We start from the raw sequence: 12,686 nt of genomic DNA on the forward strand, positions 1-12,686 counted from the left end.
TTGTTTTTTTTAGGAGCTCATCGGTCTTTTAGACACTTAATTTAGACGTAATGGCAAGTTTTTTAGTAAATTGGTATTAACTAGCATTTACCTATAGTTGAATGAGACTTGTACATTATCCTTTACGTAAAATATAAACGAAAAACTAAAAATGACTAAAACCATCCTAAAATATATTTTTTTTAACCAACACTTTGTTTTTTTGCAATGATGTCGTGTTTCCATACCTATAAGTGAGGTTATGTTTTATATTTGGTAAAAAAATCGAGTATTTTTCTTTGTCTTGTTACTTGATCATTCTATAGTGTAAAATAATACAATCGGGGAGGAAGTACCCCCTTCCATTGTGCCATAAACATTTCGCGATTCATGAGTTACCTCAATGAAAGAATAAAAACAAATAAATAAGATTAGACCCTCGTAAATGATTCAACGATAAATATAAATATTTCTAGACGAGCTGTATCAAAAAAAAAACTGGTAAAAGGACATATTCACGTGACATTTCCTTGTGAATTACCATCTATTGTCTAAGGATGCAAATCGTGTGACTAAATCTGCATATTTTAAATAAATTATCTAAAAATATGATCAAATACTTACTGAGAGCCTTGCATGTATGTTTATCCGGTTCTAACTGGTATCCACCCGTACAGGAACAGAAATAAGATCCTTTAGTATTAGTACACGATTGAGAACAAATTCCCGGTGGATCGCACTCGTTCAAATCTTCACAGTTCATACCGTCTTTGGACAGAGTTTCTCCTAGAGGGCACAAACATAACGGTCCCTAAAAATAAACGGAAATTATTGAATAAATATTAAAAAAAAAAAAGGAAATTAAGATCCTTACTTTTGGAGTTTGTTTACAACTATTGGAACATAGTCCTCCTTGGTGTTTACATTCTTCGAAAAGACAATCTGGACCTTCGTCGGCTCCGTTTGGACAATCCGGTTTACCATCGCATACGTTAGTTAAGTTAACGCAACGTTCGGCGACATCCGGACACAACCATTGACCGTGGGGACATCTGAATGGCGGTTTAACACAAGCGTGTATGTGACTTTCGTCCGAACCGTCTTCGCAATCTTTCTTTCCGTCGCATATGTACGCCTAAAGATAAATAAATCGAAAATACAACATTTTAATTGTTTGGTCCTTCGAGTCGGTTATAAAGCTCGAAGCACCGTTATTGATAATTATTAAACTGCTTCTGTTAATGTCTTACCTTGAAGATACATTGAGTGCTGTTACATTTATAGAAATTGTTGGGACAGTTTATATTTCCGCAATTATCCGGTTCGTCCGATCTGTCGTCGCAATCTGGAGTACCGTCGCAATGCCAAGCTTTCGGTATACAAATACCGGATTTGACGCACTGGAATTGTTTTTCCGGATTACACTGATGGGGCGCTATAGACGCTGAAATTCGAGAAAAAAAATAGTTCGTTTGCTCGCCGAACATTGTAGATGTCTTATATCTGAGAAGTCTGCTCGTAATGAGAGCTCAGGTGGCTCTGTGTGTAATGTCCACTATATTAATCGGAATTATACGAAGAAGATAGATAGATGGAGCAGAATTCACTCCATTCCACTTTTTATTGCTTAAACTTTAGTTATTTTTGTCGAGGTTTGAAAATAAGTGTTCAAAAAGAAAAGTATGACGTATAATTCGATGTCAGTCGGCTGTCAGTTCGTAAGAAATCGGTTAAGGAGTTATTACGACTTCTCAGTACATGATCTGATTCTTAAGTATCAAGTTATAGACGAAGGCGAATCAAAAAGAAAGGTATGACGTATAATTCGATGTCAGTCGGCTGTCAGTTCGTAAGAAATCGGTTAAGTAGTTATTACGACTTCTCAGTACATGATCTGATTCTTAAGTATCAAGTTATAGACGAAGGCGAATCAAAAAGAAAGGTATGACGTATAATTCGAAGTCAGTCGGCTGTCAGTCGCCACAAAACATATAAAAAGAAATTTAGTCCTTTTTCCGAACAACAATAAATAAAGTAGAATAAACTTACGACATCCCACTTCGTCGCTACCATCATTGCAATCAGGAATACCGTCACATTTATAACTTTCTTGTATACATTGTTTCAAATCGTTGCATTTGAATTGATTACTTTGACAAGTGATCGGCGGACAATCCTTTTCGTCTTCTTTATCGAAACAATCGTCGTCTCCGTCGCACACCCAATTCTGCGGTATGCAATGACCGTTTCTCGGACAAGTAAATTGATAATAGGCGCACGTTTTTTCTGCGCACGAATCCCCTTCGTCGGAACCGTCACCGCAATCGTTTTCGGAATCGCATTTCCAACTGTTCGGTATACATCGACCGTTATCGCAATGAAATTGAGTACTGGAACACGTTACGTTCACGCAACCAGTTTCGTCGCTGAAATCGCCGCAATCGTTTTCGGCGTCGCATTTGAACGTCATCGGGATGCACCTACCGGATTTACATTGAAATTCGTTCGCGCCGCACGTCGGTTCTACAATAAAACGAATATAGGTTAGGTATATCGTGATTGTTTGAAAATAAAATAATAAATTATCATACTTACTAGTACAATTTTGATTTTCGTCACTATTATCTAAACAATCGTCGTCGCCGTCACATACCCAAGACTTCGGAATACATCTTTGATTACTACACGTGAAATCCCAACTGTTTGGACAAGCTTGCACCGGGGGTTCGTGATTAGGATCGGCTTGACAAGTTCTACCGTCGTCGGCGAGTTTTTCTCCGTACGGACAACCGCATTTAGCTACGAGTCGATTAGTATTTTCCCTCGGTAGAGCAAAACACAATTTGTGACATTGTCCGTTATCGTTCCAACACGGATGCGAATCTAAAATCGGTTGTTCTTTCTCGCTGTAAATCTTAACGCCGTACAATCTATTAGTTTGCGGCTCTTTCACTAAAACCTCCTCATCGGCTCCGGTTAATTTATGCAATTTTATGATAGCGTCCAATCTCCAATCGGTAATGTACATATAATCATCGTAAATTACTATACTGAAAGGATGTCGTATTAATCTCGAATTAACCGTTTTAACATCGGTACCGTCTAAATTCGAATGTTGTACGTGATCTAATAAAGCGTCGCACCAATACAATCGATCGGTATCGAAATCGATCGATAAACCGTTCGGCCAACCCAAAGTTAAATTCTTGAATATCATTAAACCGGTACCATCGGATAAAACTCGAGATATATTAGCCGGTCGATCCCATTCGGAATAAAATACGAAACCTCTATTAGGATGTACGACGATCGCGCGAGGTCTTTTTAAATCTTTAATCAACGTTCTGCGGTAAGTTACGTTACGAGTTGAAAGAACGTTAAGAGTACCTTTCCTACTATCGATGTAATACAAGTTTTTAGCCGCCCAATCCACAGCTAAACCTTCGACACCTTCGTTTTGCGAGGCTAGTACTATTTCTTTATCGGTACCGTTACGATGTACTCGATATATAACGTCTTGTAAAACGTCCGAATAATAAATAAAATTATCTTTAGCGTCGTAATCTAAACCGACGAATCTAGCACGTCGCGACACCACCGGAAGAATAGCTTCACTAAAACCTTCGATAACCGGATCAAGAACTTTACCTTTGATGAATCTCTGTTGGGAATACATCAAAAAATCCGTTATTAAATCGCAATTACGTTCGTTTTTAGTTAATTTCCAACCGATATTACAAGCGCACCTGTATCCTAATTCGTTATCGTCTGTTTTGGTTACCACGCACATATGTTGACATCCGCCGTTGTTGTGACCGCAAGGATTCGGTACGTCCGGTTGTACTAGACCGTGAAACGCTTTAATACCCTTCAAATCTTTCAAATCCTTCATCCTATAAATCGAATGTATACTACCGGTTTCGTATTTATCGACAGACATAACTCCTTGTTTAGTACCGTCGGTCCAATAAACTTTACTTTCGAATAAAGTTAGACGCGAAGGATTTGGTACTTGTTGACCTCGTAGTACCAAAAATCTTTTACCTCCTTCGTAATCGACGGTTTCGATGTAATCTAATAGAGAATCGCACCAATAAACTCGTTTCGTTATTATATCTAAAGCTATACCGGAAGCTTTGTAAGCCGCTTCCGATACTATGGAAACGGATTTAGTACCGTCCATGTTTGTTCTTAATATTTGAGAACTATCAGCTACGAACATCAAACCTACTGTAGGATCTAGAGCTATATCCGCCGGATTAGTTAAATTCGAACCTAATACCACCGCGTGCCATCTACCGTGCAATTCGAATATATCGATTTTTTGTCCAACTGAATCGGCTACGTATAATTTGTGTCCTATCCAATCGACGGCTACGGCGATCGGTAACCAAGTACCTGGTAATGCTAATTCGATATCCGGCGGTGGAAATCCCGAAGTACTGATTATCTGTTGGGAATGTATTTTTTTTGTTTTAATATCCGACCAATAGAGGGTGTTCATGTTGTAATGAAAATCCAAACCGCTAGCACCGGTCGTATTAACGACTACTTTGAGATTACTACCAGTTTTCGACATACTGAATACAGCTTTATCGTGGGCGAAGTATAACAATAAGGATGACGAATTTTTAGCTTCGCATCTATTTTTTTCTTTTATAAAATATCCGTTGGCGCATGAACAACTGTAACCACCGTCGCTGTTCGAACAATATTGATCGCAGTATCCCCATTCCAAACATTCGTTTCTATCCGTACAAGTTCTGTTGTCCGGCGATAATTTTTTTCCTTCTGGACAATAACACGATCCTCCAGTTAGAGACGCTTGACATTTGTATTCGCAACCCAGTATCGGACATGATAATTTGGCTAAAAAACGAAAATTATCATCAACAATCGATGTTTGATACAAAAAATAACGAAAAAAAAAAGTCAAAGTATTTTCAAATCGAAATCGAAGCTTAGTTATTAAAAAAAATGAATTCGTATTATAACCGTAATAGCATCGCCATTTCTGCCGCTAGGGCGCAATTCGTCGCTAGTTCAGAGCCGCGCGGGCCGTTGATCTACAACGTTCTGTTCGTTACTAGTGACCGTTTTTTCGAGTGCTGTTTCACTGCTATTTCGTTTTTTTATTATGGTAAATTTAAGTGAACAACGTGTCGCTGTGAAATTTCGTTTTCTACTCGGTAAAAACGCCGCTTAAACTGTTTTAATGTTGAAAACTGCTTACAGAGATGATGCTATGGGGAAAACTCAAGTGTACGAGTGGTTTTCTCGATTTAAAAATATCGATTGATGACTAAACTCGCAATGGAAGTTCATCAACTGCTCGAAACGATGAAAACGTTGAAAGAATTCGGATCGACAAACAGGTAATTGGTTTTTCCACTATAACAACGCACTTGCACACTCAGCCATCACTATTTGCCAGTTTTTGGTTAAAAATAACTGCCCCACGCACCTTACTCGCCTGATCTGGCTCCGTGTGACTTTTTCTTGTTTTCACTCATGAAAAGAGGCATGAAATGACGAGACATGAGTCGCAACCATGTCTAAAGATGAGTATTTTGAAGGAAATATTGTCGTTTTGTAAATATATAGCATTTAAAAAATAATTCCTGTTATTTTTGGATACCCCCTCGTATATATATATACTATCCTGATAAAGAAAGTATGAATTTATTGAATTAATATACCGTCGTAGGTTCTAAACGAATATATAAAATTTCGAATTTTTCCGATGGCTCAAAGTTAGTAAAAATAGTAATCCAAAGATGGCGTCATAAGTTATAAGACTTACAACAAGCGGCTTCTTCGTCGGCGTTATCTTCACAGTCCTTTTTCCCGTCGCATAATTTATTTTTTTGTATACACTTATGAGTACCCCCGGGACCCCCTTTCGGGCAGAGGAATTTGTTATCCGGACAAGCAATGGCCGTACAATTAACTTCGTCCGATCCATCGGAACAATCTTGGTAACCGTCACACCGGAACTGACTCGGTATACAAAGAGCGTTCGCGCAACGGAACTGAACGCCATGACAAACCGGAAAATCTGAAAAAAAAAATAATTTTTAATATCGTTAATTTATTATTATTGAGTAGTTGACTTACTGCATCCTATTTCATCGGAATTATCTCCGCAATCGTCTTTGTGATCGCACTTTTGAGACATCTCGATACATCTATGTCCTCTCGAACATCTGAACTGATCTAATCGACAGGATACTCCGGGACATCCTTCTTCATCTTTTCCCGATCTGCAATCGACGTAACCGTCGCATTTTTTCTCTTTCGGAATGCAAGGATCCGAAGCTTGGGTTCCGCAATGGAAATCGTCGTTTTGGCATGTTCTATATGCTATAAATACAAAAAAGGTCAGTCAATTATATAATATGCGTAATGGGACAAACGGTATAGTAAGGAATTGTAGTAAGCAAGCAACCAACAATACAACTAAAATTGTGCGCCACCTATGTTTCAGTATAATTATTAATTAATTTTTAAATAGATTTCTTTAATAAATGTCACATTTATAAAAATTTTTTCAATATTTAAATCCATTACGATACACGTGATTGTATTTTTTTTGTTCAATAATGATACGGTTGAATAAACCGAATACGTCATAACGTGTTTGCGAAACGTAGAATTGGAAAATCCATTAAGATTCAATCTTCCACCGGATGCGCCGCCATGTTGTCAATAAATGTTTCGATTCGATAACAGAATAATACCGTTCTGTATTAAGGGTTATCCAATAGTGAAAATACAAATACGGGATTGTATTCCTGTTAGGGGTTTGTAAATTTAGAGACAATTATTGAAATATACAGGGTCACAATTTATTGTTTGTTGAAAATATTTTAAATCTGAGTAAATAAATGTGTTGTATGTTGTCTACTATAATTATATTTCATTAGGCAAATCTATTTCTCATATTTATTGATGTAATATAAACAGTGTTGCCGGTTTTATATAAATATACCTAAACTTAGATATAATAGGTTTTAATAAATCGAATATATATATGTTAAATTAATTAGAGATTGGAAACTATAATTGAAATGACTAACGCGAGGAAAATGATTGATAATCTGAATAATTAATCTTTTTTCTTTTCTCGTAGTATTCCAATTCTGTTGAAGCGAAAATACTCATCAATTGAAATTGATTGAATTCAACTAGCGTGAGATGAGACGGCTCTATAAACACAATCCGTCTGATTTAATTTCTATTTTGCATTCGCATAAATTAGTTTTGAATTTAGTTTCAAAATTTTAGGATAAAAAGACGTGTTTGCATTTAAAAATAAATTTCATTGAAAAGTAATAGCGTTTTTATGTAGTAATACCATGTAATATGGTAGCTGTGCGCTGATTGATATACGAGGGTTGAACTAATGTATCTTTGAATGAAATGTTTCTAAAAATTTTTAGATCTATATTGAAAATTTGATTAATTTTTGGTAAATTCGAGCTATTTCACAAAATTTCGAAAGTTGTGCAATTTCTTTTAGTTTTTATAAACTTTTATATTATTCCAGAACATTGTTCAAAGTCTCAGAACTTTCCTGGAACATTCGAGGAGTTTTCCGAAAATTCGGCAACTTTGTGAGAAATCAGAGCAATTTATGGAAGTTTCAATAACTTTCTAGAACATTCGAACAATTATTTGAAATGTCGATAACATTCTAAATCTAGATTGAACATTCGAGAAATTTTTCAAAATTTTAGTAACTTTCTGGGAAAATGAAGTAATTTCATTGCAATTTTTCGATATTTTAGTTAATTTATGAGCAAATCGATCGGTTTCTTCAAATTTTTATAATTTTCTAGATATGTCTATGAGATTTCATCGAATTTTCGATATTTTAGTAGCTTTGGGAGCGAATCGAGCGGTTTCTTCAAATTTTTATAATTTTCTAGATATGTCTATGAGATTTCATCGAATTTTCGATATTTTAGTAACTTTGGGAGCGAATCGAGCGGTAGCAGCAATTTCTCGATCTTTATGGAACATTCGAGTCATTTTTCAAAAATTCGGTAACTTTCTTCGAAGTTAGAGTATTTTCTAAATGTTATTATAACTTTCTATATATTTGAAAGAGTTTTCGAAAGTTTTATGATGTCCTGGATTTGTCTTGGAAGCAAAATTCCAAAAAATTAGTAGCTTTTCAGACTTTTTTAGAAACATTGAGAAATTGCAGAGTTTTTCAGTATACCTTTCAATATTTTCCACATTTCACCGATATTTTGGATGCTGAATAATTTCCCTGGAAATTTTCTGCAGCATTTCGAAAGAGTATTCAATTTCTGAACAATTCTAAACTTTCCAAGACTTTCTTGACAATTTTGACAAGTATTTTGCTATAGGTACCCTGTCAAAATGGTGAAATTACAAGATGGCGATAAGAAATTTCCCCAAAAACCTACAGTATTGCCATATATAGTAAAATTACAATTAAAAGCACACAGTGGATTCAAACACGTACATTTCCTTTGTTACATACGGAAATTTACTTGAATATCATCTACCCTTAATCAAATTTTCCCGTCTTAGCGAATTTCTCGTAAGATAATCAATTTTAAAGTTCGTATCTACGTTCCGCTCTTCTCCAAATACTCCCCATGAACACTGACAACTAATAGTCTTTCCGCTCGGCTCAACTTCAAAACAGTTAGGGTGGTTGGATATGTGCATAAATCGATACGAATTCATAGAACCAAATAAATAAATAATGAAACTTGAAAAAAGATGTGTTCAAATTTGATTTTAGGCCCCAATTTGAGTCGAATTAGGATCAGATCGTGTACTCACTGCATTCGTTTTCGTCTGATCCATCGATACAATCCACAGTCATATCGCATCGGTAATGGGGGGGCAGACAATAAGTCCTGTTCCAACTGTACTGTCGACACGTTATCTGGCCGGTTTCGCATTCGGGAGGAGCTGAAAATAAACAGAAAAGACATATATTGACGTTTCCTCACGAATACCTCATCAAAAAACTGTCAATACTGACATAACCCCCAAAACAAGTTGTCTAAATGATCTAGAAAACCCGTTACGTAATTCGTATCTACCAAAAAGAAACTTATCAATCTCTGGTTCGCCAATAGACGCCTCAAAACCCGAGAGGAAACTCTCTTCAACAGCATACACCGGTGATTTACTTTTTTCCGCGTCTTCTGCAAACGTTAACCTCAGCTCTGCAGAGGAGCAGTTCCTATATCAGGGTCGATTCCAATGAAGTTTTCTCACCATAAGAAATTTCCTAATCTTACTCAGAATTTGCCCAAGGAATCTCTTGATTGATTTACTTCTTAAAATTTCTTTTAAATTCATTTTGAAATCGTGCAATGTTAAAAAATTCGAAAGATAGCGGTAAAAAGTCTTTAGCAAAAAATCTGAGGCTTCGATAAGTTTCTTGAGGTGCCATTTTGTGCATGGTGCAGGATTTCTAGCTTCTTAAGTTCATCTCATAAATGCTCGATAGGATTCGAGTCTGGACTACGCGCCGGCCAACCCACAGCAGCAATTTCCTGCATTAGAACGCAATTTTCGAATATAGATGTTACGTACATCCCTTTTTAGTATAAATAACATTTATTTGTCAATTATTCGATTGATAAGAGTAAGAACTGTAAATATTTGTCAATTTTCTATTAGTTTTTCTCATAAATTACTTACGACACGATTGCCTTTCGTCCGCTCCGTTTTCGCAATCAGCTTGGTAATTGCAAACCCATAATGTTGGTATACATTTTCCTTCGGGACATTTGAATGTACCAGAAGGACACACAACGCCGGTAGGTGAACCTGTGAAATAAAAAAGAAATTTTGATTAGTCCGTATTCGATGGAATGGAGATTCTACATCATTCGACACCCTTAAAACCGATTGTATACCGAAAATTGTTTGTCTTACAGAATTTCAACGTCGTAAATTTGATTATTTCGGCGATTACTTCCTTTTGGCCCCCAAGTTTTAAAACTCCTAACGCTAATTAGAAGTAAACGGCTGAATTAATTTCTGTTCAAAGTTGGTGATGAGAACTCCGCGTGGGGTTGGATCCCGATGGGTGGATTACAATGATTAACTTAGAGGGATATCAAAATTAAACAAAAAACAATGTGAATGTAAAGTTAGTGGAAAAAACAGGGATGGAATTAGAAGATGTGAAATATCTATGGGATTAACAAGAAGTTTACGAAAATTTATAATAAAATGTCCATTATAATAGCGGAAATAAAGTTTCTGCTGCATTTTACCCCCAAAATCTAATGTAAACTCTGGTAACACGCATCTGTCGCCCCTACAAGTCACCTACTTCCAGTGTTGCTAAATTAAACGCACCTATCGCCCCTACAAGTCACCTGCAACCAGCGTTGCCATATCAAGCTCCAAATTGCGAGTGAAATCACTTATTTTTGATAAATCGCACCTATCGCCCCTATAAGTCACCTGCTTCCAGTGGTAACAAATTAAACGCACCTATCGCTCCTACAAGTCACCTGCAACAAGTGTTGCCATTTTGCGAATGAAGAAAACACTTATTTTCGATAAATCGCACCTATCGCCCCTACAAGTCACCTGCTTTCAGTGTTACCAAATTAAACGCACCTATCGCTCCTACAAGTCACCTGCAACAAGTGTTGCCATTTTGCGAATGAAGAAAACACTTATTTTCGATAAATCGCACCTATCGCCCCTACAAGTCACCTGCTTTCAGTGTTACCAAATTAAACGCACCTATCGCTCCTACAAGTCACCTGCAACCAGCCTTGTCATATCAAACGCCAAATTGCGAGTGAAATCACTTATTTTTGATAAATCGCACCTATCGCCCCTATAAGTCACCTGCAACCAGTGTTGCCATATTAAACGCCACATTGAGAGTTGAATCACTTATTTTCGATTTAACGCACCTATCGCCCCTACAAGTCACCTGCTTCCAGTGTTACCAAATTAAACGCACCCTACAAATCTTCTGCATCCAGTGTTGTCAAATCACTTATTTTCCGGAAAATAACAATTGATAATTCTTTTAAAAAAGTTTCTAGAAATTCTATTATATTGTTTGTCGTTTTTCAAATAAGTAGAGTATGATAATATTTTTTGATAATTTTTATATTTAAAATACCCCTTTGAATAATATTCTTTCTAAAACATCAATACAAAACATCTGGATATAGATCTGACATCAGGGACGGATTAAGCTACTGGCTTGAGAGATATAGCCCCGAGCCCCATCATTTGGAAAACATTCCGTATTTTTTAATGTGTTGATATCACAAATCTAACGTATTGATATTATTTTTTTAATTTTTACGGGTTTCCGAATTCCTTAAGAGAGCCGCGTCATTATTTTAGCCCCGGGCCTTATAAAACTTAATCCGGCCCTGTCTGACATGCTTTGGTATATAAATCAATTCGTTACGAGTTTCCCTCATTTCAGAATATTATATATAGAACGATCTTGGAGCTAAAATATATCCATGTTATTGTTTTTTTTTCAAATATTTGTGCCTACAGGTGAAAAAATAAACCATAGATTAATAATTATCCTTTAAAATCCTAAATTCATAATTAGCACATAACTTTAGAAAACACAATACCGGCCCTGTCCTTCGTACGAGTAATACCAATTTTAGCTCTGAAGCTCCCATACTATTATCGAACAAGATATGTCATCCAAAAAAATAACTCGACTAATATAGAAAGTTTTATCGCAAATATTGTAAATTCCTTTCGGTAATAAAAATGAAATATGAAAAAAAAATCGTGGGCATCAATGTCATTACCACAATAATTCTGTGATTTAGTAGGTCACTGACCATTTACCATTGAATACGCCAGTCCAACGATGGGTGAATAAACAGGAAGTGATATATTGAATATCCGGTAGAGGCGCTGCAAGAAATAAGGAAGATGAAAGTAGGGGAAAGTGGGTCTAAAATGATGTAGTGCTAGCTCGAACTGGAACGATTTTTTTTTACAATTATTTCAATTTACTATATGTACTCAATTCAATATATTCTACAATAAGTACATATAGCGATCAGAAAAATACGGTGTGATGTTCATCTTCGACAAGATTTGACAGAAAGAACTGTCAGAAAAAAGAGAGAAAAAGAGAAATGTAAATAGAAAGACATACAGGCATAGTGAGGTGAAAAAAATTTAAGTGAAAAGAAACAAAGAGAGAAGATAATAAAGAAAGAGAGAAAGAAAAATACAAACGGACAGAGAGAGGTAGAAAAAAGAGGCAGACAGAGAAAGAGATAAAGAGGGAGCGATAGAGGGAGATAAAATGATAGTCAGAAACAGACAAAAAATAAATACAGAGACAGACAGAGGAAGAGAAAGAGGGATATAAAGAGACGAACATTGTGAGAAAGTAATAATGAAAGGAATAGGTATAAATGGATGTGGAGAAAAAGGGAAACAGAGAGTGAGACTTAAACAGAAAGTGACTGAGAGATAAAGAGAGAAAATAACAGAAAAAGAAAAGAAGAAAAGAAAATAAGCACATAAAGGAACAAGTGCGGGACAGAGATATAGAGAAAGAAACAAGCGGACAGAGAAAAAGTGACAGACAGACGGAGAGAGAGAGAGAAAAGGAGGAAATATAAATAAAAGAACATAGAGAAAAAGTAACAATGAAAGAGAGGGACAAAAAGAAAGAAGCAGAAATGAAA

At 36.1% G+C, this 12,686-nt stretch overlaps 1 protein-coding gene across 2 annotated transcripts in view; it reads right to left on the minus strand.

Annotated features, from left to right (window-relative positions):
- The window catches only part of LOC130899004 (low-density lipoprotein receptor-related protein 2), a 54,608-nt gene that overhangs the window by 22,132 nt on the left and 19,790 nt on the right, over nt 1-12,686 (minus strand). For both annotated transcript variants that reach the window (XM_057808657.1, XM_057808656.1), the window contains exons 2-10: nt 9,676-9,804; nt 8,803-8,934; nt 6,097-6,342; nt 5,783-6,037; nt 2,575-4,848; nt 2,029-2,502; nt 1,230-1,423; nt 854-1,114; nt 604-790 (exon numbers count right to left, since the gene is read on the minus strand). In XM_057808657.1, the coding sequence (XP_057664640.1) occupies nt 604-790; nt 854-1,114; nt 1,230-1,423; nt 2,029-2,502; nt 2,575-4,848; nt 5,783-6,037; nt 6,097-6,342; nt 8,803-8,934; nt 9,676-9,804 (4,152 nt within the window). The remainder of the gene's footprint in view (nt 1-603; nt 791-853; nt 1,115-1,229; nt 1,424-2,028; nt 2,503-2,574; nt 4,849-5,782; nt 6,038-6,096; nt 6,343-8,802; nt 8,935-9,675; nt 9,805-12,686) is intronic.

Source organism: Diorhabda carinulata, chromosome 10, assembly GCF_026250575.1.
Source record: "Diorhabda carinulata isolate Delta chromosome 10, icDioCari1.1, whole genome shotgun sequence".
NCBI lineage: Eukaryota > Metazoa > Arthropoda > Insecta > Coleoptera > Chrysomelidae > Diorhabda > Diorhabda carinulata.